At 39.8% G+C, this 26,487-nt stretch overlaps 1 protein-coding gene across 2 annotated transcripts; it reads right to left on the reverse strand.

Moving 5' to 3' along the window:
• Positions 1 to 14,469: 14,469 nt before the first annotated feature.
• LOC101737570 (uncharacterized) lies at positions 14,470 to 24,717 on the reverse strand. Of its 2 annotated transcripts, XM_004923747.5 has the most exons (6): positions 24,215 to 24,717; positions 22,302 to 22,370; positions 19,670 to 19,757; positions 17,583 to 17,774; positions 15,735 to 15,864; positions 14,470 to 14,713 (listed from the first exon to the last, which is right to left on the reverse strand). In XM_004923747.5, the coding sequence occupies exons 1-6, from the start codon at positions 24,238 to 24,240 to the stop codon at positions 14,559 to 14,561; spliced, it is 660 nt and encodes a 219-aa protein (XP_004923804.1). In that variant the 5' UTR covers positions 24,241 to 24,717; the 3' UTR covers positions 14,470 to 14,558. The 2 variants fall into 2 exon arrangements, with proteins under 2 accessions (XP_004923804.1, XP_004923805.1); XM_004923748.5 differs by lacking the exon at positions 22,302 to 22,370 and having other exon boundaries at positions 24,215 to 24,571.
• Between the last annotated feature and the right edge of the window lie 1,770 nt (positions 24,718 to 26,487).

Below are 26,487 nucleotides of genomic sequence, written 5' to 3' on the forward strand. Positions count from 1 at the left end.
TTTCACTGACAGTTAGCTGATGATATAAGGAGTAACTTAGGCTACTTTTTTAGACTAGCTTTGCCCCGCGGCGTCACCCGCGGTACGACAATAACCACGGGTAACATCGCGGGACACAACTATCAATATTAACATTTAATGTTTCCGAAGCGAAGCGAAGGCGGGTCGCTAGTTGATTAATAATTCCTATTTGTTCAAATCAAGTATTAGCAGAGGAACATTTTGGAAATACCATAAAATTTTCTTGTCTCATCCAGTCCTGAAGTATGTCTATAATGACAAGCATTCCAGAGATTGAAGGCAGTCAGTCTAATTGGGTTTTTACGCCGAACAATTAAGACCCAACGTCTGATAGACGAAATTGTAGAACAAAAATTTTCACCGTTCCTATTGTACTAAAAAAAGTCTGTATTAATTTCTTTGAGAAATGCCCGTAATCACGAGATGGATCATTTGCCATCGCCGCCTATGAAAAGGTGAAAAATCTGTGTTTCTCTAAGAGCCCTCTTCTGTTTAACAATTCTCTAGTCATTATTTTAATAAGTCGTTTCAAGATTTTGAAATAAATTTTACGTATTTAATGAGAACGAACGGATTGAAATGATTAGAGCAGTAGTACAAAGTGGCTATCATTTTAACCCTTTTAGTGCTGAGCTTATTTTGACATAATTTGTAGAAATTGCTAAAGAATTTTTGAACAAAAAAGTACCTTGTAATTTTTTTTTATGTTAAAATGTTATTAAATGTTATTAACTTATTAAAAACGTATACGTGCGCTAACTAAGACACGTCCGTACAGGTCGATAGCTAATACCTATTATCAAACTGCGAGATAGTCGGTATTCCGACGCTCTACACTTTAAACACATTAATATATAGTCGATCTATCGACGGTTCACACCCAAAGGATTAAACGATATTTTTGCAGCTTAATTAGATGATGAAGGTAATTTTTTTATTGATGTGGCATGTTGTAGTCGTTTAGACGGGACGATGAACTGACAACAGGTATGCTACTAATACTGGTTATTACGATCCATGGACATTGCAAGATGGACGTTGCCAGTTACATCTATCCTTGTAATCGTAACCACAACTATTCTTGGCTCGATCGCGTCAACATATCGCTTCAGGAATTGCGAAATGCTCATTAGGTATGTATTAGTTCATCTAGATGTTTTTTTCTTTTTTTCCCAACCTATCTATATATTAATACGTGAAGCAAAAACTTCGTATCCCTTTTTACGAAAATTGCGCGGACGGAGGAGTATGAAATTTTCCAAACTTATAGAGAATATAGAGAAGAAGTGCACAATGCTAATATTTTTTTAAAATAATGCATAGAGGTTACATTAAATCAATAAAGAAAACATTACACACACTACATACCATGTATTTGACGCACACACGCATGCATACCATAGATTATACACTTAATATTGATGCATACTATTTATTGTCAAACTTTTGTTCTTGACGTCTATGGTCAAATTGAGAATAGATTAAATATTGTTTGTCTTTATTAATATTTTTTTATAGTGTAGCCTTGGCGAAATTTGTGATTATAGAAGTATAAAATACAATCATAATAGTCTACAAACTTACAATTCCAATTAATTATAGTCGAATTTCGGCTACTGTGGGACCTCTACTTTTAGTAATTTCCAGAGGTTATACTAGATTCACCGAACGAGTAATCTCACGCAGTTCTAACCTGAGAACGTTGCACTAATACTAGCTCTATTAAGAGTGCTTCGCAGAATCTACTGATGGTAGGTCCTTTTTTGAGTCCGCGCAGGTAGGTACCACCACCCTAGCTATTTCTGCCGTGAAGCAGTAATGCGTTTTGGTTTGAAGGGTGGGGCAGCCGTTGTAACTATACTGAGATGTTAGAACTTATATCTCAAGGTGGGTGGCGCATTTACGTGGTAGATATCTATGGGCTCCAGTAACCACTTAACACTAGATGGGCTGTGAGCTCGTCCACCCATCTAAGCAATAAAAAAAAATACCACTTGATCATAAACGCGATCCACTGAGAAGGTCCGGCGAGAAACTCAGTGGGCTGTGTCTATGGGTTAATTTACTCGCCGAACCCTTCGTCATATTGCGTTGCTTATTGCTTTACGTATAATCTACGTGGCGTGAATAATAAAAAAAATCCCGTTTAATACGATAATAATAGGTATCGGTAGGCAGCGGCTTGGCTCGGTAGGCAGCGGCTTGGCTCGGTAGGCAGCGGCTTGGCTCGGTAGGCAGCGGCTTGGCTCTGCCCCTGGCATTGCTGAAGTCCATGGGCAACGGTAACCACTCACCATCAGGTGGGCCGTATGCCCGTCTGCCTACAAAGGCAATAAAAAATAATAATAATAATAATAATATCTTCATCACAAATTTGATGTAGACTTTTACAAGAGGACAATTAACTTAATCACACACTAGTCGCTAAAGCTCAGTTTGAAAGTTCGTAGTACGTTCTCTAGTTTAAAACTTACTAGGGATGAATTTTAAGAAATCGACTTTATAAATGGCCAATGGGAAATATTGTGTTTCGACAATTAAATATTGTATAAATTAAAAACGCTATTACGTATTTATCAATTTGATATTTAAAAATCAATCATATTTATGTGGGCGTATTCTTAACATTCATTGTCCTTTCTATTTCAAGACGAGTGGGCGTCATTCATAATCGTTTAAAAGGGTTTTTGTAGCTATTTTAATTAGAAATAGGCTGCGAGCTCTTTGGTGTAATTATATTAACAAAAAACTTAATCACTTTACTGCTGACAAAAAAAAAAAACTACACTAATTCATAATGCGCAGTATGATTACGTGGGCTAATAATAGTGCCGTAGAATACATTGTTAAGTAAATATACTTTAGTAAAGTTAATAACTAATCTAAGGCACAGTAGAATGTTAAAACAAGTTTGCATAAAATCACCTTGATAAAAAAAAAGTTCAAGGTTTTCTTAAAATCATAAAATTAACCATTATAATTCGATAAATACTTGCAATCTCATTTTGCAACTTAGCACAATAACTGAACTAAAGGTAAGGCACTGCATATAAAGGTTGATTTTCAAAAATAGCATTTGTCCTCCTCGAAATAAGAAAATATCTGAACTATGGGAGTTTGAAAGCATATTCACTGAGCTCTTTTTCTCCGCTATGCCCCTCAGCGAAATCTCGCTTTGATTGTCGAAAAAAGACTAACTTGCTTGCATTAAGATACAATTAAAGAGATGAGGCGGGGCAAAACTTCAATTGTAGTTGAAGTGTGAGTTCTTAAAGCATTACAGCCCCCTGTTCTCAAACGACTGATCGAATTATAATTGAAATACAATACTGGAGTGATAGCCACGTGAAATCTTAAGTGGTAACAGCAGTGAGATCGCCCGAGAAGAACCGATGAATTAGTGACGCATATTGGGAGAAGTCTATGTCCAACAGAGGACTAGTTTGAGCCGTCGAGACATAAAATCGAAGTTTTAATCACAGTTACTGGGGGTAGGACCTCTTGTGAGTCCTCTTGTGAGTCGGTTTAAAGGGTAGGGCAGCCGTTGTAACTATACTGCGACCTTAGAACTTATATATCAAGGTGGGTGGCTCATTTACGTTATGGATGTCTACGGGCTCCAGTAACTACTTAACACCAGGTGGGTTGTGAGCTCGTCCACCTATCTAAGCAATAAAAAAAAATGTTAATTACTATTTTTTAAATTATTATTATAACAGAAGATTTTGGAATAGTGGAATTTTTATTTTATGCGCCGCGATCCCTATTCTACATATCTATACTACACTGTATATGTATGTATGTTATCATGGGCCGACCAAATAAAGGCAGTTCTAAATGGTCCCGTCAATGAGTGCACAAGAAAGGCTGCGGTGCGCGAGGAATGGCGGCGTCTTGTGAAGCGCACCACCAGCCGAAATGATGACCACAATCACTCTGCCAAGGGCGTAAACGACCGAGATGAAGATGTAGGTACAAAATTTATGTATTAAAAAAAAAAACAGTGTTATGTGACGTCATTTTTTGAAGTGAAACTTCTTTAGTATCGTTGGGTGTGATTTCAAACCCGATGAAACGAAAAAATGAAACGTGAAGTTAAAATATCAATTCACAGAGGGCGCTACCTCGTACTATAAAAGATGATTTACAATTATTTCTATTTAGTTTGTCATCAACAGCTGATGTCGCTGCACGTAAATTCAACAATTCATCAATCGCGATAACGAGATGCTACACAGCTGATAGACGTTCTCGTATTTCTCTTGCTAAATCATACAGGCGGTTCCCTCAAGGTGAGGCTGCTCCATTGCACTGCAGACTGGTTGGTGGTTGACCCTTGCGATTATTCTTATTTGTTATAACTTTCACTTCTACCATGTGTGACTTGCACACACTCATTTTTTTTGAATAAACCCCCAAAGCGACGTCCGTAACAGAGCTCACATTATAATTAAGATACAGGGCGTTCGTTTTGTCCGTTGAATCCATTGTGCAGTTCGGCCAAGCGACCGACAGTATCGAGTGAACAATCGCGGACAAATAGCGTTATTTGTCATGTGTGTTTTTGTTTTTGTTCGTATCGCACTCGAAGCGTACACAATGATGTCGCGTTTAGATAACAAATGGATTAGTTACGTGCTTTGTAAAGCTTCACATGCAGGTCTGTTTAAAACAAATGGGTATTGGGCCACTGGTCACCGATCGACTGTAGCCCATGACGATTATTTTGTTGACATCTTTCTCCAACTTTTTCTGGGCAAAAACCATCTGTTACTAAAGTTTTTATTGGAAACACTATTTTTTTAATTTTTTTATTGCTAGATGGGAAGCGCTCACAGTCCACCTGGTGTTAAGTGGTTACTGGAGCCCACAGGCGTCGACGACGTAAATGCGCCACCCACCTTGAGATGAGTCGTCTATTATCAAAGGTGGCAATCTGTGTATTTGGACAAAAAATGTTATTGATATGGCGATACAGATTGATTTGAATATAATCGTCTCCTTCAAAGAATACGGTTCAAAACCTGCATTAAATAAAGGTTAATACTTAACCTGTTATTTACCTAAGATGTCGTTCAGAAGAGTTTTGTGACTGCCAATGGAATACAAAGTCAATAATTCGTTTTTCTGATTTACCAATAATTGTCCAAAAGTCACATTGCCGGCTTTGATAATAGTCGACTCAGATATAAGTTCTAAGGTCTCAAGTATAGTTACAACGGCTGCCCCACCCTTCAAACCGAAACGCATTACTGCTTCACGGCAGAAATAGGCAGGGCGGTGGTACCTACCCGCGCGGACTCACAAGAGGTCCTACCAACACTAAACATCTTCTTCAATAGCTATTAAAAAAATCAGTTGAACAAATAGCGGGGGAAAAATATATCTTGGTACGGTTTTGGCTATTTAGGTACGCAAATAAGACACTACCAGTTTGCCAATATCTTTGCTTGATTATCAAACTGAACAAGAGCATTTAAAATTAAACATTATCGATACTAATAATAGAGATGGGAAAGCGAGTTTCATTTGTTTTCACTTCACTACTCGACCGATCATCATGAATTTCGGCACAGACTTTGCGAAAATTACAGAAATGAATTTTATACGAGTGAATCAGCCGGTAAAAGCTAGAATATCTCATATATTTTAACTACAGCGATATATATATACTATTTTCTTATATAATCGAGGCGAAGGATTGTCCAACGCCCAGAGGCCATCTGAACCTCGTTTGAAGAAGGGCATATTACAACGCCCCAGAGACATCGAGCCACTTCCCGCTTCTAATGAGCCTTAATGAACGACTTCCAAGAGAAACGAAGATAGCTTTGCTTAACAAAAGCCAAATACGAAATTTTACATGTTTGCGTGATAACAAGCGCATGTTTTGGGGTTCGAAGGATGAGGCCGGTTTTAGACAATACAATTGAGGTTAATATTACAAGGCGGGTTGCGATATTTTTATAGCAAAGGGGAATGTATGGGCTCTAAGATGGAATACACGATTGCTTGTAGATTAACGAATATGATGATGGTACTTACACTCGGGTACTAACAACATCTCAAACCACCACAACCACAATATAAATTATCGATCGACTAGAATGATGTGGTTTTTTTTTTTTTATAACTTAATATTTGTTTAGTACACCTAAAAATAATAGAATAAAAATAATGAATAGTAATAGAATAAGAAGTCTGAAAGGGGCAACTTCTCTGAAGTTGAGAAATGCGCGTTTGGAATGGTATGGACATGTGATGAGACGAAATGATAATGAGGTTGTTAAGAGAGTTTTAACTATGAATCTGGAAGGCTATAGACGAAGAGGTGGGCTATAGAGGTAGGATGGATTGCGTGAAAGATGATATGTGTAAGAGGGGAGTGAGCGAAGAAATGGTACATATATATTAGAGGAGTGTGGAAGGAGAAAACATGTTGCGCCGACCCCAGGTGACTGGGAGAAGGGCATGAGAATGATAGTGACACCTAAAAATTATAGGGCAGTATTTTGCAAACATTCTAACAAACAGTGTGTAAAAAGGCACAGCAAAAGGGTTTTTTTACTGTCGCAACATCATGAATATGCATTTATTCGTTTCAAAGGTACGTTTCGCCCATCCCGGCTTACTACAGAACCCGGATATAGCTCGGACCGGATTTCGAGCACCCTGTATTGTCGTATTCAGGATTACAAACACCTTTTTTGTTCTATATTATTAAAAATGTGTTAATTATAAAGTTACAAAAGTTAATTTATTTCGGAATAACATAATTGGTATTAGCATATATTTTATAGCACTTTATCCCGGTCTTCGTTCTCATCGAACCCGTCGCTTGCGATGAAGGGCTCGGCGAGTAAATTAACCCACAGACACAGCCCACAGAGTTTCTCGCCGGATCTTCTCAGTGGGTCGTGTTTCCCATCCGGTGGTAGATTCTGCGAAACATGGCTCTTGCTAGGGTTCCTGTTAGCAACGTCGTCAGGTTTGAGCCCCTTGAGCTCACCTACTAGTTCGGCAAACCTAGAATAGCCCCTCGAGGTTACCAGAATAGATAGGAGAAAAAAAACACCGGATAGGAACGAAGTTCCTTATTATAAAAATATTAATTTTAAGTTCTATTCGAGGTATAAAAAAAATAAAACTAAAGGTTTCGCAACAACCCACGGTTATTCGGTAACGTGCGAACTTATTGTGGTACACTTCATTCACGGTTGTTTGCCTAAGAGTTAGTGTATTGCGCAAACGAACGCTCTGAGATCGTGGTCAATGAATGATAATAAATATGTTATTTTTTGTACGTTATTACAAAGTTAAGTCGTACACTGTGTGCATTACTAATAAAAATCTTACGTTACGGATGTTTTTTCCCGGATAGGGTACCCTTCCGCATCGTCCCGTAAGGAACATCGTTCCCAAAAAAAAAAAACTAAATTTTTTTAAATCTTTGCTAGGCACAATATGTATTCGTGAGTTCTTGTCGACGCGACGATTGAATAATATAGAGCTATGGATGTAGTTTGACGGTGCATCTCCATATTACGAGTATATCATGTCAAAAGACCTCTCACATACAAAATAAATTATAGCCACTAATGAAATGTTGGCTATTCATTATGAGCAACATAAAATATCAAATCTCTTGTTACCACCCTGAAAATAACGAGGTACCTCTTGATGGCGCTGACCTGTGTAATACAATCGTAATTATAGTCGATATACCTTGCCGATATCAATAATTCGGATCCTAATGGCCAACGTAACTACTCAAAGTCGATTCAAGTGAAAAACGAAAGCGATTTATCATAATAGTAGTATATTAATAATGTATTTACGCTGCATTACAAGTGTATTCACAAAGAGCTTCCATGTTTAAGGAAAATATATAGAGTGCTTGAACGTTTTTTCCAGATTATTGAAAACTCTTGGACACTATCGTCCCAACCTGGACACGTCCTAAAGATCCAACTAATCCTTTCTCGGGGCTATCGGATGATACTAGTTCTAACACTAGCAAGTATCCGTACTCGTCGAAAAGTTCATCGTTGCCTATCTCGCCTCTTTTAGTGACTCCTCAAGGTGAGTGACAGCTTCTCAGTGGGTCCTCAACTTGAGTGACAGCTTCTCAGTGGGTCCTCAAGGTGAGTGACAGCTTCTCAGTGGGTCCTCAAGGTGAGTGACAGCTTCTCAGTGGGTCCTCAAGGTAAGTGACAGCTTCTCAGTGGGTCCTCAAGGTAAGTGACAGCTTCTCAGTAAGTCCTCAAGGTGAGTGACAGCTTTTCAGTGGGTCCTCAAGGTAAGTGACAGCTTTTCAGTGGGTCTTCAAGGTGAGTACAGTTTCTCAATGGGTCTTCAAGGTGAGTAGCAGCTTCTTAGTGGGTCCTCAAGGTGAGTGACGGTTTCTTAATGGGTCCTCAAGGTGAGTAGCAGCTTCTCAGTGACTACTCAAGGTGAGTGACAGCTTTTCGGTGGTTTAACCGTTGTACCTTTTTTCATATCTTCGCATGCAGACTAGCGTACGACCTATTCGTGAGTGGTCATTCTCGCAAATATATACCGGCAACGGCAAGAGTGCAATGATAACTGTTCAGGCCTCTTTTCGAACCTACTACAGTACCACCTACCATTTCTGATGAAGACTGACGTCGGACGAGTAACAAGTAGTAAAACTGTAAAGTAAATTTTAAAATATTAGAATTAGATGTTGTTGTTTCATTATCTAACCTTGTCTACTCAGTTAAATAATTGGATGAGAAAAAGTGTTGTCAATAAAAGTTTTTATTTTTATTGGATTGATAGGTTACTGGTGGTAGGACCTCTTGTGAGTCCGCGCGGGTGGGTACCACCGCCCTGCCTATTTCTGCCGTGAAGCAGTAATGCGTTTCGGTTTGAAGGGTGGGGCAGTCGTCGTTACTATACTTGAGACCTTAGAACTTGTATCTCAAGGTGGGTGGCGCATTTACGTTGTGGATGTCTATGGGCTCCAGTAACCACTTAACATCAGGTGGGCTGTGAGCTCGTCCACCCATCTAAGCAACATAAACAAACAAAAAAAGGTGGACGAGCCCACAGCCCACCTGGGGTTTAGTGGTTACTGGAACCCGCAATATGTGCAACGTAAATGCGCCATACCACCTTGTTTTAAGGTCTCAATATGGTTACTTTATGGTAGGGAGCGGCTTGGCTCTGCCCCTGGCATTGCTGATGTCCTTGAGCGACGGTAACCACTTACCATCAGGTGGGCCGTATACTCGTCTGCCTACAAAGGCAATAAAAAAAAACAACGGCTGCCGCACCCTTCAAACCGAAACGCATTACTGCTTCACGGCTGAAATAGGCAGGGTGGTGGTACCTAGCCGTGCGGACTCACAAGAGGTCCTACCACCAGTACAAATGTTGGTGTCCAAGTTTCCTGTCTCGTAGTGTCTTAGCTTCTAAAGCCTTGTTTACCAGTACGCCTATCCCGAAAATAATGACCCAATGCGCGGACACAAAGAAAATCAAAGAAATCTCGCTCACATCTTGCGACCCGTTAACAATGGTAATTTCGATTTACGGTAATATTCGAAGCTATAACGCAACGGACATCGACGTTCGCAGCTTGATGGCTTCGGGGACCATGGCGTCGTAAATAACGAGCCAATGTCCGAGATATTGAATTATGCTTTGAACGCACAATTTAGGATTTTGATAACAGTCTTCTCTCTCTCTGGGCGACGTCAATATTAGTGCGTTACTGAATCGGTATGTAGAACAGTGGGATATGAATTGCATATAAACGAGTATAAGTATTTTTCTTTTTTATTTTTTTTATTGCTTAGATGTGTGGACGAGCTCACAGCCCACCTGGTGTTAAGTGGTTACTGGAGCCCATAGACATCTACAACGTAAATGCGCCACACACCTTGAGATATAGTTCTAAGGTCTCAGTATAGTCACAACGGCTGCCCCACCCTTCAAACCGAAACGCATTACTGCTTCACGGCAGAAATAGGCGGGGCGGTGGTACCTACCCGTGCGGACTCACAAGAGGTCCTACCACCAGTAAAAGGACATATCAGACAGTAAAAGGAAGTATCGAAAAAGGACATACGATGGCGGCTCAGTTCGCCCCAGCGACGTGTCGCAGTGGTTTTTCCATTATATTGCACATTCTTCTGTCGGGTTAAATTTTGAAGGCGTGTCCTTGGAGTTTACAGACCACTGCTTCCCTGAAGCATAAGTACTTTGAGCCTGCGACTGTGTTGTCTTGAAATGAAGGCATTAAGCCTTAAGCAAATGCCACCACCCACCCCGATGAGTTCGTAAGTCTTAGTTCTTACAATACAACGTTTGCTTCATCCTTCAAGCCGAAACATATTACTGCTTGTGGTGCTTGTGGTGCCTAAAAGCACCGTTAATGGATCAGGAGGATCCGTAATGACGTGCTTTGGGCGACGTTGATGGTTTACCATTCGGTGTACAGGATCGGGTATGTAGTTTCCAGCGGCCACGACAAGAGGGTTCTCATTTCCTGCCGCCTTCTCAAAGAGCAGCGATGCCGACCGTGAATAAAGACACCAAATATCAACAACAATTCTAGAATATTCTAGGAATTCGGAATACATAAGAGAAAACCAATAAACTCCGCGTAGCAACCGTAGCTCGTAACAACAAGAACGATCTCAAACATTAAAATGAAAAGAGAAAAACGTTTGCCTCAATTTTTTTATAACAACAATACGAAAACCTACAACTCGCTTAGTACATGTCGATCAATTTAAAAGGTTTTGTTTGTTTGTTTCCGTGCGAACAATGGCCTATCCATAGAAGGGGACATCGAGAATGAATTAATAACTAGTGATCCCGCAGTAGTCTTACTGGTGGTAGGACCTCTTGTGAGTCCGCGCGTGGGTACCACCGCCCTGCCTATTTCTGCCGTGAAGCAGTAATGCGTTTCGGTTTGAAGGGTTCGGCAGCCGTTGTAACTGTACTGAGACCTTAGAACTTATATCTCAAGGTGGGTGGCGCATTTACGTTGTAGATGTCTATAGGCTCCAGTAACCACTTAACACCAGATGGGCTGTGAGCTCGTCCACCCAACTAAGCAATAAAAAAAATAACTCATCTATCAAGGATATGTCGGGCAGAGCTGTCATGGGCTCTCCGATTAAAAAGTGGTAAGGTGTTAATGAAAGGGGGTCCGAAGCATCAGAACTTAAAACGCAAAGTGGACGCGAATTTAAGACCGCTTCGACCTGACACAAGAACGTATGCATGTCGTCGTACGTTTTGATGCGATTACCTACTACGCGATGAAGATGGTGTTTAAAACTACGGACCCCAGACTCATGAAGTCCTCCGAAATGGCTCGCGTATGGAGGTTGAAAGTGCCACGTAATTCCCTGTTGAAGGGTTTGTTGATTAAGTGCGCTTTGCACGGAGTCACTTCGTAAAAACTCGTAAAGTTCCTTAAGATAGTTGTCACAGACGACAAAGTTCTTTCCACGGTCTGAATAAATATCTGTGCATAAGCCACGACGGGACGTGAAACGTCGCAGGCTTCTGTGGAAAGCTCTGAAACTAATTCGAGGTGTATCGCTTTAACGCTCATACACACGAAAACTGACACGTAACATTTTATTATTTTCGCATTACGCACTTCATTGGCGCGCATGTAAAATGGACTATAAATGACAAAACTAAATACACTATCGATAACGCTTATCGACAACAATAATGCGCATCACTATGTCCGTCCATAAGGCTCGTGAGTGGAAGAGAGAGCGAAATATTCGCTTCACCGCTCCGACTTTTTATGACCCAAACTGCAGCGACAAAAATAACTCTACTATAGCAAAATCTACCGCGGTCTTTACAAACGGTCGCGTGGGACGAACACGCACTGCAGGGACCGGTCCCATGCGCGGTTTACTGTGCGTCGGGCGAGCGCGGAAGCACTGCACGCAGCGATGTATGCGCTGCAGCGTTATAAAAGCGCGTGGCGAACAGACGGCGGTCCGGCATGTAAATTACATAAGTGTGCATCGTCAATGATAAGATTAGTTAAAAGGTGTTTTTGAAGTTATACTTCTTTAGGCGCGTTATGAAAAATTGATGAGAGTGAAATTTTACGATGCGCGCGCACCGTGACACAAAATTAACAGAATGAAGTTGCCCACTAAATCGCTCGTTACAATACGACCGACGTAACTTGGCGAGTCTGAATATAGCCGCAGGTGAACGTTCCGAACCGTACCGAGAATTACCGAATTTATACGATGTCAATAAAAGGGATGTCCAATATGCGTGTTTGAGGATGTTGTTTAATCGATTTTTTTTCAAATTTATTTAAAAAAGGGAAATAAATTTAATAAAAATAAAGTATAACTTCTTACGCGCGTACATAAGTACACGCACCCTTTTTTAAGTAAAATTAATGGTTGAAAAACCGAAAGATGAGTGCGGTGACACCAACAAGTTTCCCGAGCGACGAAAATCGCGTAATAAAATCAACATCTTGTATAGGCGGTGCCGTTGATGCGCTGGAACACACTGATACGATGCGTTTTTCGTCACACTTGTCTCTTACGGGATTTTGAATCTGCCAGGAGTTCTGACCAAGATGGAGCCACGAGGGTCCGTAGTACCATAAGTCGTGCTGTACGAGCGCGGCGGGTAACAGACCACGAGACGCAGCGTCCGCGGGATTGTCGGCCGACGGGACGTGGCACCAGCGATCCGCGGGTACGCGGCGCAAAATCTCACGGATGCGGTTCGAAACTATGGTTTTCCATTCATGCTGAGATGAGTGTAGCCATGCATGCAAGATGATGCGTCGGACCAAGCGTAGACCTGGTCGAAGCGAACACGATCAGTATAAGTGAGCATTACCTTTTCAATGAATTTAGATAAGAGGACTGCCGCCATTAGTTAGTTAGTGGAAGCTCGTCAACGAAAGAAATGTATTTTTATTTGTAATTTTTTTTTTTTACCATACTCCTTAATTTCAATACCTCAAGTTTCAGAATATTTGTGAATCGAAAAGTTGCGGTCGTCCATCACCGAGTTACTCTTTCGAAATACGACGTTTTTTTATTGTTTAGATGGGTGAACGAGCTTACAGCCCACCTGGTGTAAAGTGGTTACTGGAGCCCATGGACATCCACAACGTAAATGCGCCACCCACCTTGAGATATAAGTTCTAAGGTCTCAAGTAGTTACAACGGCTGCCCCACCCTTCAAACCGAAGGGCATTACAGCTTCACGGCAGAAATAGGCAGGATGGTGGTACCTACCCGTGCGGACTCACAAAAGGTCCTACCACCAGTAATTACGCAAATTATAATTTTGCGGGATTCATTTTTTTTTATTACAGGATGTGATTGCTTCATCGTGGAAGTAAATCGTGAACATTTGTTAAGTACGTATTTCATTAGAAAAATTTGAACCCGCTTGCGAGATTCGAACTCCGGTGCATCGCTCAACACGAATACACCGGACGTCTTATCCTTTAGGCCACGATGACATGTGATGTTTCACGTTTACCGGATGTCCGATGAGGGCCATTTTATTCTTGTTCACGACTTTTTAGTCGTATCGTATCACGATTACTAGATCCGAAATTCAGTTTTGCTAAATGTTTCAATTGAAATGATTTGGGAGATTTGTTAAATATTAATAAAATTGAACGAACAAAAAACCAAAAAAATAAAAAACAGATTTTTTCCATACATTTATTTTATTAAGTGTACATAGCTGAGGTAAATTTTTAAATTGACACAAATCAATCAATGTCAATGCTCTAACTTACTAACATATATATATTTTTTTAATTAATATTTCGACTGTCTTCAAACCTAGTTCTGACTACGCGAGTAATTTAGTAAACAAATATGTCTGAACAGAAAAAAAATGATTCGTTAAGTGAAGAGAATCAGTCCTATTTTTGGGAAGAAGTACTCCTAACAATGCATCGAGCTTACTGGCTAATTCTTATGCTGTTTTTATCCCTGAACAGCCGCCATAAATTCGCCTTATTCTTTTGTAGAATGTTCGTTTTAGATACGTTGCCACTTTTTTGGGCAGTAGCGATTAGGTATTTAAATTTCCAAATAACTCTGCACTCGATTACTATCGTAGTCAAACCTAGGCTTAGCAGATCTTTTTTTATCACAGATACAGGTGTTTTTTTTTTTATTGCTTAAATGGATGGACGAGCTCACAGCCCACCCGGTGTTAAGTGGTTACTGGAGCCCATAGACATCTACAACGTAAATGCGCCACCCACCTCGAGATATACGTTCTAAGATCTCAGTATAGTTACAACGGCTACCCCACCCTTCGAACCGAAACGCATTACTGCTTCACGGCGGAAATAGGCGGGGTGGTGGTACCTACCCGTGCGGACTCCAAAGAGGTCCTACCACCAGTGATTAATTAAATTAATTAAAGTAATATAGTTACTCCGTCTTACTTTTGTACTTTATTCAGTATTTTAATAATAATAGTAGAAAAACACTTTTTTTTGTTACAGTGGCCTTAAAAATAGTAAATTAAGTCAGAATGAGTTTCTTGTCGTCCATTGTGCGAGGATCGATGAATGAGACGTCCCTGATCTGGTTTTCAGGTCGGGCTTGAATTTGCTGCTTCTCATTCTCCAGCTGTCTGGCGTAGGTATTGTACACCATGATGAAGAAAGATGCTACAACTGTAGTCAAAAAAAGTCGTATTAAAATCTACGGCACCACATTTGCTATATCTGTACCTTATGTTTTTGGTGGGCTATCCGTTTACGGATACTCGGTCGAGAGGGATAACAGACTGAGCTATGTGGGACTCAAGTTTCCTCCAAAGAAGCAGAAGGAGAAAGACCGAATTCCTCCTCTTCTTCCAATTCCGGACGGGAGACTACGCCTTGAGAAAGGCACGCGAGGTGCTACTATGACCATAATGCTTTTTTAAATTACAGTTTTACGTCAGGACAGTAACATAGGCTACCTTTTATCCCGAAAAAGATCTGGTTCCCACGGGAAACTATTTTATTATATGTCTATGCCTGCCTATTTCTGCCGTGAAGCAGTAATGCGTTTCGGTTTGAAGGGTGGGGCAGCCGTTGTAACTATACTGAGACCTTAGAACTTATATCTCAAGGTGGGTGGCGCATTTACGTTGTGGATGTCTATGGGCTCCAGTAACCACTTAACACCAGGTGGGCTGTGAGCTCGTCCACCCATCTGAGCAATAAAATAAAAAAAACCCCAGTAATTATGCAGATTATAATTTTGCGGGTTTGATTTTTATTAGACGATGCTATTCCTTCACCGTGGAAGTCCATCGTAAACATTTGTTGAGTACGTATTTCATTAGTAAATTGGTACCCGCCTGAGATTCGAACACCGGTGCATCGCTCGACACGTATGCACCGGACGTCTCATCGTTTAGGCCACGACGACTTCGGATATCACGTGTAATGCCAAAGATGTACTATTCTTTTCTATTCCATCAGCCCACAGACGTCCACTATGAACATAGGCCTCCCCCAAGCCACGCCACAAAGATCGGTCCAGCGCTGCTTGCATCCAGCAGATCCCCGCGAGCCTCAGTAGGTCGTCGATCCAACTTGTGGGAGGCCTACCCACGCTACGTCTTCCGGTACGCGGTCGCCACTCAAGGACTTTTCCGCCCCGAAAATTCAGTATAGCACGATTCAAAACATATTTTCAACTAACCAATGTCCAAGCGGTGTAACATTAAAGCTGGACTCCTGACGGTTATTGTCAGGTACACTAGCCCAGCAAAGACCAGGACGAGGCGGCAGGCTGCGAAGAGGACGTAGAACTTGATGTTACCAGGTCGCCTCTGAAACAGAACATTTTTATTGTCTTTACAATTGTATCAGACAGGTGAGCTCCCGGCCTATACAGTGTCTAAGTTCAAACTTAACACGTTGAACGCCACAAGAAAAATCGAGTATTTTCATTCTGGCCACGATGCTCACCGCTTACACGCTTACAGGTCACACTTCCAGACCCGGGTCGCATGTGGCCAAATAGATCTCTGAAAGCGCATTGCCGACTAGTGCTATATATGTTTTTTGTCGATTCTTGTATGATACCGCTGCACGGTATCCTAAATCGACCTTAACATATTGAAAGCCTTGCGACCTACCGGCGTGCCTAGCGTACTATACCATTCGAGCCAAGCCAAAATCAAAGAATCGGTAATTTATCAATTTGAGATTTTCATCATCTATACTAATATTATAAGGCTGAAGAGTTTGTTTGTTTGAACGCGCTAATCTCAGGAACTACATATATAGTGGTCCGATTTGAAAAAATATTTCAGTGTTAGCTAACCCATTTATTGAGGAAGGCTATATATAGGCTATAGAACATTACGCTAAGACCAATACAAGCGAAGCACCAATAAAGAGTGTTTCAAAATCGGGTTTTTTTCCCTTCTGAGAGCTTCCGCTGCGAGCGCTGCAGAAACGGTTAAAGTTTCGCTAAAATAATGTATAAGAGAATTGTTCCCCTTTAAAAGATCTAAAAAAAAAAATGCAACTGCAAATGTCTATATGTTAAGGTTGGCTCACTATAACGTTTTTTATGCTAACCAAATTTGTTCTAAAATAAAGCATTATTTGTAAACTATTCCACGCGCACGAAGCCGCGGGCAAAAGTTAGTGTGTTTATATTTATGACTGACTCGGTGATGCAGTTTTTAGTGCCCCTAACTGTTGCACCCAGGGTCGTGGGTTCTTTTCCCACATCGGGTAAACATTATGTGATGAATAAGTTTGTTTGCTTTTTGTCTGGGTCTCTGTCTGTCTTTACTATCTATATATATATATACATACATGTATATATGTAGACGTATATCAGTATGTATTTTTACTGGTGGTAGGACCTCTTGTGAGTCTGCGCGGGTAGGTACCACCACCCCGCCTATTTCTGCCGCGAAGCAGTAATGCGTTTCGGTTTGAAGGGTGGGGCAGCCGTTATAACTTGAGCCTTTATATCTCAATATGGGTGGCGCATTTACGTCGTAGATGTCTGTGGGCTCCAGTAACTACTTAACACCAGGTGGGCTGTGAGCTCTTCCACCCATCTAAGCAATAAATAAATATAAAAAAGATTATCAGTCTCTAGTACCCATAACCGTCCGTGATTTGTTCCCAGTTTTTTATTGAAGTGAAACTTCTTTAGAATCGTTGTGATTTCAAACTCGATGAAACGAAAAAATAAGTCCATACTCCATAGAGACACAAACACATAAACGTATAGGACTCAGCCGGCGAGAGAATGAGATAGAACACATTAGACGTTCTCGGTCTCCTCTTTGTGCGACTCTTCGTAGCATCCCCACTATCGTCTACTAAACATTGTCTATATGTATGCTCCTGTGTCGTGGGATAGTCAGTATATCTATGTCTTAATTATAAGTTTCACTTCTACCGTGTGTGACTTGCACACACACACACACACTTTTATTATTATTTATTTATTATGTACATCTCAACTGTTCTGTAGCAGTGTGTAATGATATGATTAAATTAAATGATGGAAAGCACATACCCTGTGTAGTCCGACCACACAAGCGATGTTGACAAGCAACCATGCAGCATTTATTACTGTCATCAGAAGCACGACTTCGATCCCACTGATGAGGGGCGTCTCCGAGGACTGCAGGGCGGGTAAGGTACTGGTATCAGCTCCAATGTAAGTGGTCAGAGTAAACAACAGCCCGGTATTGCAGACATTGGTGAACTGTTGAAAAGAAACGAATTACGAATAGGTTATCAAAATGTCTCAGACTAGATCAGGCAATATAGACTGTGTGTTGTCTATGCTAGGGCTGAGCAACCTTTTTAATCAATGGGCCAATTTTATAAACAGCCCACTGTCGTCCACTGCTGGACATAGGCCTCTCCCAATCCACACCACTCAGCCCAGTCTTCGGCTCTCTTCATCCACTTCTTGCCGACCACCGTTCGGAGGTCATCGCACCACCTAGCCAGGTGGCGTCCCACGCTACGTTACGTATGGGCCAATTTAATTTTTAATTATTTTTGGCGGGCTGCACATGGATTAACTCTTATTAATAATTTACGAAACTTTATTTCTTTATTAAAAAGAACAAATAAAAAAGATCAGAAAAACGAATTAATGGGAAAGAGAGTCGATAAAATAAATCCAATATTAGAAATGCTTGGCGGGCCGCGTGTTGCTCATCCTTGGTCTATGCCAGATAATACCAGACGGGCACTGATTTCATGTGTCCACATAAAATTATTATGGGCCCCCGGTAGTCAAAACTCGACTATAATTAATTGAAATCATAAGTTTGCACACTGTTATGATTCTATTGTCAAAGACTTATACTTCTATAATCACAGACTTCGCTAAGACTACACTTTCGACCGAGAGGGCTGGTGGTCGTGGTGCCGACGACCGCCGGTCCGGCGTCCCGAGGGGGAGGGTGATGGGAGAGATGTGCTCCGCACTAAACGCTTCACTTTCCCCCCTTTGCCTTTTCATGAGTTCTGTCTCATGCGAGGTTTGGACGTTGCTTGTTGAGCGACAGGAGGTTTTAGTCAGTCCGACTCTGACATGCCCCGCCCTCCATTCCCATTCAATTTCACCACAGATTTTATACAATAAGAAAATTTTGACAATATACAAATAGCATGCATGCGTGCGTGTGTCGAATACATGGTAGTGTGTGTAAAGTTTTTTTTTATTGATTTAATGTATTTAGTATGCATAATTAAAAAAAAAAATAACATTCTGCACAATGTATCTCTATATTCTCTAGGAATATTTAGTGTGCCGTTCGGAATTCAAAGTTTTGTTCAAGCAGCCGTACAAGGCTTTTCTAATGATTTTCTGTTGCAATACATTGATCGCTTAGTTCTAAGACAAACATTATGTAAGTATATTGCTTTTGTGACTCAGAATAATGTTGCAAACAAAATTATTATTTTTTTCTCTGTGGCCCGGTTTTTTTACCTTGTTAATTGACAGACTATAATTTGGAATATCCCAGAGTGAAAAGCGAATACCATTTATATTATTTTAAATTACGCAACGCGACTTGAGACAGGACTCTCAAAGGACAACCGAATAAAAACAACAGAAAAATTCAATTAAATCGATTAGAAATAGTTATAAACAATACTAAACAAAATTTAAACAAACTAAACTAAATCACCATTTTAGCTACATTTGTTTTTTTCATTTTTTATTATCATTCATTACAACAGTGTTCAATTCGCAGAAGCTGTGAATCTGGCGTCGACTAAGATAAGCCAACTCAGATAAGGATTGAGATGAAACAAGGCCTATTTCTTTTTGCGGAACTCCCATTCCATAACAAATTTCGTTAAAATCTGTTTTGTGGTTCGAACGTAAAAAACATAACAAACAAAATGGCTGTAGTATTTATAATATTAAATGTGGAACTATGTCTACTAAATAAAACCGAATATTTCTAATTCTTTTAACACAAATCCCGATACATTAAAATATCACGTCTGGATAATCTGTTTTACAATAAATGGATTGATAAATCTTACTTTTTATTCTTTCTCCTTGTACATATTTGTATGTATCATTCTTTCTTTATGAAAAAAGAAATAAGAGATACAACAGTAGATACATACCATGGTCAGGTAACCAAGGATGAAGCAACAAATCCTCAGTGGAAGGCAGTGACAGTATTTTTTGCCCAAACTAGAAGTCGACGATAACCTAGAAATTATTAAAATATGAAATTATATAGGTAGGCAGCGACTTGCCTATTCCCGTGGCATTGCTGGATATCCGTGAGAGGTTATCACTCACCACCGGAAAGGCCTTATACAAGTCTGCCTATTGAAACAATAATACTAAGGCTAGATAACAGACTAGACTGGATAATACTAAGGCAACATTTATTTATTTATTTTTTATTGCCCTTGTAGGCAGACGAGCAAACGGCCCACCTGATGGTGAGTGGTTACCGTCGCCCATAGACTTCGGCAATTCCAGGGGCAGAACCAAGATTGAATTAGAATGACTGTCCCGCCCATCAAATTGGAGTATGGCTGCTTCGTGACAGATGTAAGCAAGATGTTAATGCTTGTGTCGGTTTATTTAATGCCCAAGTTTAGCTGCAAAGGTCCACCCACAAGCTGTTCTTACTAACGAGCATGGCGAGGAGGAGAAATAATGTTCTGTTTGACTCTTCATTAATGAACATTCTCTAGCCTGAGGTGGTGAAGAGTATATGTTCAAGCAAAGTAGTCTAATTTGTGACTGGACCAAAGTGGTAGTCGCAACAGATCTATCTGGGCGAAAGTGACGGGTTTGTACACATTATTGGCAATAATAATGAGACAGATGCTTTGCAGTTTTGCTTTTATGTAACACAGATGCGAGTATTTTTATTTTACGATATGAAGATAAGATAAGATACACCCGGTGTGTTCGTATCGAGTGGTGGGACTTTGCCGAAGCTCAAATCGTACCTCTCCATGTACTTTTAAGTAAAGTAACTGTCCAATATTTATAGTAGGGGAGCCCAAGCGGGAATTTCGGGATTTACCAAAGCGCGGCAGATTAATATACAGGGGGATACCTTGTAACCCGTTTGAGTACCTCCACCAAATATGAGCTCCATACATAAGGCCGCGCGTCAAGGATCAGATTAGTAACAAAAAATATCGATCATCAGAAAATCTCGAGCGCATCAGATTAAGCTAGGGCGAGTTAATTACATGTTAAAAAGTGTATATTTCACTAATCTGACAATTTGACAGTGACGTAAAGAAAGGGGAGGGCGGAAAAGTTGTAAAAAAAAAGTGTCATCTTGACATTCTCGAGCGTGGCTGATTTTTTTTATTTATTTTGTAGTAAATAATTCAAGGATAACAAAAAATATGTAATCTGACCATTTCCACAAGCAGAAGTAACAAAAATTCCTCGATAAAGTTTAGTGCGTGCCGCTGCGCGTGATGCCTATATATTCCCCTCTCTGCGTTTCTATTCCCCTCTGACACAGACTCGTTCGCGGCATAATATTATTAACAGTATTTCCAACGTTTTGGCATTTTTTGTTATTTTAAAATAAGTTATGTGAATTAAATAAATTAAATATTTACTATGAGTGATATTAATATGAAGTGTGTGTGTATAAGAAAAAAAAATTTTTTTTATCAGATTAGGCGAATCCCTCTAGATAATCGTCAGATTATGAGACAGCACGTCTAGGACATAAAGATGAACCATATATATCTTAATCTGACGCGCTCGATACATACTCTTCTGTCATATACCATTTTTTCGCTCACTCCCCTCTTACCCATATCGTCTTTCACGCAATCCATCCATTTCCTCTTAGGTCTACCTTAGAGCAACAAGAGGTCCTACCACCAGTAAATAAAAATAAAAAAAATCAAATGGCTCTCCTGTAAAGTTGTACAAATGTCGCTTAAACAAATAGTCTTTCACTCTTCGATATTATTTCTGACGTTTGGAATGATTTACAGTTTTCGTTATCGAAGACACCGGCAGCGGTCAGTGACCACGAAAACTGTATAATTATAATTCTGAACTTAATTATAATAAAAAAGATGTGTGGTGTCGTCGTGGACATCGGATAGGAACGAAGTTCCTTATTATAAAAATATTAATTTTAAGTTCTATTCGAGGTATAAAGAAAATAAAACTGAAGGTTTCGCAACAACCCACGGTCACTCGGTAACGTGCGAACTTATTGTGGTACACTTCATTCACGGTTGTTTGCACGGAATAGATAAATAAGGTTGGAAAGGCCTTTGCTCTAATTTCGTATTAGGACCAGTGTCGCCGCTTCATCCCCACTATTTTAATTTCTACACATACGCAAACTATGATAACAAATATTTCGCACACAACAAAAACACCCACACATAAATCTCAGGGCAGATATTCGTTCGCAAACTAGCACAAAACTCCCGTAGGCATACACACTCACACACGCAAAAAGGCAATAAAAATGTTCATACACGCTAGTGCTTGATAAAACCGATATTCTTTATCGATAAATTATCTGATGAATGAATGGGGAAAAATGAAACGTGAAATAAATATTGAAAATAAAAACTATTTTACTTTTATTCATTACAAATAATCACTGTCCCTGGAATAAAACGTATTTGTTAAGCAGTTGGCGCTTGCTATTAATTGCGAATGAATTTTTCAAAACAAAGTGTAGCCTGATTTTTTTATGGTAAAATCATTTTCAGTAAAATGTTGAGAGCAAATAGTACTCGCCTTTGTTTCCAGTTTCCTCTACCTGTCACGTCAATCCATTGTTCCCTGGCGTTAGGTTCTTTAGGAAACCTAAAATTTATAATTTATTGCATAAGTCAAATAGCATTTTACTTAGATTTTAATACGTCTTAGACAATATAGTAAATACCCGTAAATGAGAGGTCTTTTTTTATTTATTGCTTAGATGGATGGACGAGCTCACAGCCCACCTGGTGTTAAGTAGTTACTGGAGCCCATAGACATCTGCAATGTAAATGCGCCACCCACCTCGAGATATAAGTTCTAAGATCTCAGTATAGTTACAACGGCTACCCCACCCTTCGAACCGAAACGCATTACTGCTTCACGGCGGAAATAGGCGGGGTGGTGGTACCTATCCGTGCGGACTCCCAAGAGGTCCTACCACCAGGTCTACATGTCCCTTTATATTATACCTTCACATTAATTCAATGATAATAATTCAATAATAATAATAATACATATTTATTTTACTCAAAATACGTATCACTAAGAATATACTAGGTATCATTAATTAAATATAAAATAATAGAAAAATTATCCATGTCAAATGTAAATATAGTCGAGAATTCTGTCGATGATTTTATTTCACCATATTATTATGGTCACCTCAATATCGATAAGCTAGCGCCGTGCACCACGGCCAATCAGGGCAAAGGCCGAAATTTCAAAGATTGAAGTGTAGAGAACGCAATGCATGTAGTACATTGGAAGCTGACTTGGTCATTGCGTTCATTGGGCGAGTACACATCGCGCAATGTATGTTATTTATAATTTGTTGCATGTTTGTTAATGTTTGGAATTTCATAATGCTCAGTATATTTTTATTGTTTGGCAAACAATATTGTAATTAAATGGTAATTTCGACTTGCCGATCGATAGATATACCTCCTCGCTCTATACTTGAGGTCTGACTTTTTGTTTTACAAGTTATAATTGCACAGCACGGCATTATAAAGCGGAGATCTGTTCCCCCGAGTAGTCCGAAGCGCACTAAGCGCGGTGAATGAAAGAATCGGTCGAGTTATGATTGTAGAATCATAACTGTGGCACGCTTGCCCCGCCTACATTACCATTCTAACCTTATTTATCTATTCCGTGGTTGTTTGCATAAGAGTTAGTGTACTGCGTAAACGAACGCTCTGAGATCGTGGTCAATGAATGATAAAAAAATATGTTATTTTTTGTACGTTATTACAAATCGTCTTGACCTACTTTAATACAAACTTAATAGGTAATATTAAATATTGTTTATCTTAATTATTCTGTTGATTATTTACGTACAATTATTACTTATTACTTGGCCGATTTTCATGTATATTTCGTATATTTTAAATATATTTTAGATACATTCAAAATATATTTTAAGAGACATAAAAAACAGCTAAAAATATAAAAAAAACTTTTTTTATACCTTCGATTTTTTTGCATTTTCTGAGAAGATTTACTATAGTAACATATATTTTTATCTCCATCGGAAAGTAGAGATTTCAACGAACAGAAAACATACCAACTTTTTGAAAAAAGCTATTTTGACGGGTGAATTTTCGATTGAAAATTAGGGTGCTTTTTCGATATTAATTCAAAATAAAGTGAAACAATAAATATTTCTAATCAAATAAATTACAGCGTATTTGGGACATAAAAAGGCAAGGGCACGTTAGATGAAATTCTATCTATTTATGGCACGTGAATAAATTAAAAGCATACGTAAATCCAATCAAACAGAGACGCAATAAACCTTAGTACGCATACAAAATTAGTTTCGGTCGAATAAGACAAAAAAAAACGGTGTGGCATTAAATTATAACACTCGTGCGCTACATTATGCAAACTTTATAAGCATTTCAACAATTCTGGAACGTTTTCGAAGCTAAACCAATGAATGAACTTACGTGTTGTAGGGAATCGGTTTGGTCATTTTGTCAAAATTTGGAATGTTTTGAATTCGCACAGACAGTTATAACGTTTGGCGTCGCGAATGGCTGCCGCGGTACTGGCTGATGCAAGGCGAATGCAAACTCGTGGTGCGCCGACGCCGGCGATCCCAATGACGTCATCGAGAGGCGTTATTTTGGACAGTCTGCTTTTTTTGTATCATTTTCGAACGCAGACAATGATCCTTTCTTTGGTGGTGCTTACCATAGCTGATCCTCTGGGTTTTTTTTAGAGTAAAATGCGTTAAGGTAGGCATAAACACTGGTTGAATACCGTTTTAGATTCCGCGTAAAACACTTTCAATGACGATTTCTTTTTTGCCAAAACATCGACGCGTCTAAAATTGAAATCGATTAGCGCGCGAATTTTTGACGTGTAACCTCGACCGCTAATTCCACGCTATCGTCTATTGAACTATTGATGTGAACTATAGTGTGTTTCGAATTAAATTAGATTTAATAAAGCACAGTATTAAAAAAGAAAACTAACGCGCTATAGGAGTCACGGGTCTTACTAAACGAGAACCACACCAGCATAATTAACAAAATGAACATGAACAAGGGTACGTATTTTTATTTTTTATTGCTTAAATGGGTGGACGAGCTCACAGCCCACCTGGTGTTAAGTGGTTACTGGAGCCCATAGACATCTACAACGTGAATGCGCCACCCACCTTGAGATATAAGTTCTAAGATCTCAAGTATAGTTACAACGGCTGTCCCACCCTTCAAACCGAAACGCATTACTGCTTCACGGCAGGAATAGATAAAGTGGTGGTAACTACCCACGCGAATTCACAAGATATTCTACCTAGTTTGTAGTAGCTTTGCTCGGTTTTTTTTTAATTTTTTTGATACGTTATGTTTTTTAGAAATTATATTTAAATACGAATTACATATTGATAAAATAATAAAATATTCCAAGATCGTTTAGGCATTTTTACGTGAACATGTGAGTTAAAAAGACACAAATAATATAAATAAACAATTCATTTTCTTGGTCTAAACTTAAACCAAACACTCATTGGCTTCGGGTTGCTTATGAAACGAAATGAAATGAAATGCGTTTATTTCAGGCAACTTTAGCCCATAAAATGTCACATACAATTACATAACATCTAAATCAAAACATAATAAAATAAAAATTACAATTTATTAGAATGACTAAAAACAAAAACAAACAAAAATGAAACCAAATCAAAATTATTAAAATTAGAATTGTCAACTACTAATATAAAATTAAAATTAATAAAAGAACTAATACAATAAATAATGAAATAATGTTAACTGAGTAACCGCCACCATACCAGTCACTATGTTAGATTAATGAGAGACAGAGACTTATTACAACAGTGTCTTATATAGGGGCAGTCCAGTCTGTTTGCAATCATGGCCAGGACCGTGTTGGAGCTGGCCCGCACTCTGCGTACCAAGGATGCGCACCGCTTGCGTATGGTCGCATGAAAGCAATCCGTACGAGCCACTGCGAACATACCCGAGGCGCTACAAAACCGGGGCAGCTCCGACACAGCCCTGAAAGCATGATTGAACTGGACGCGGATCGCGCTGCATGCACGTTGCGTATAGTCAGCTCATAGAGCGCTGGTGTACAGAGAGGTGCAGTACGCTCGAAAGAGAGCTATCTTCACCCCGTCTGAACTCCGCGCAAACCTGCGAGCCAACATATTCGCCCGTACCGACAACGCTCTCCGCTCCTGCTCACTATCCTTAATATCGCTAAGGTCGGCAGTTACTATATGTCCCAGATATTTAAATTCATAAACCCTAACTAGAGGAGTACCGTTCAAGAATATAGGTGGTATACTCTGAGGACATTTAGCACAACCGCCTTCAAATACCATAGACTGCCTTTTACTAGTATTGTATCTCAGACCGTGACCACCGGCATATTCCTCACAGACACGTATAAGCTCTCGGAGACCGCAGACCGACGCACTCAGCAACACCATGTCGTTCGCGTAACTTAGATTATTAACACAAACGTCATCGACATGACAACCGACATGTTTGCCGCTGAGCTCGCCGATCAGGGCGTTTACGTACACATTGAACAGTGTTGGTGAAGTCAGCCCCCCCCTGCCTCACCCTGCACTCCAACCGATATGGCTGAGACACTGTATTCGCCCACTTATCATTATTAAACTAGTGCGCGTACCAATATCTAAACATGGCTATAAGCTCGAGCGGCAGGTTTAAACTCACTAGCTTCC

The sequence above is a fragment of the Bombyx mori genome, chromosome 14, assembly GCF_030269925.1.
Source record: "Bombyx mori chromosome 14, ASM3026992v2".
Taxonomy (NCBI): domain Eukaryota; kingdom Metazoa; phylum Arthropoda; class Insecta; order Lepidoptera; family Bombycidae; genus Bombyx; species Bombyx mori.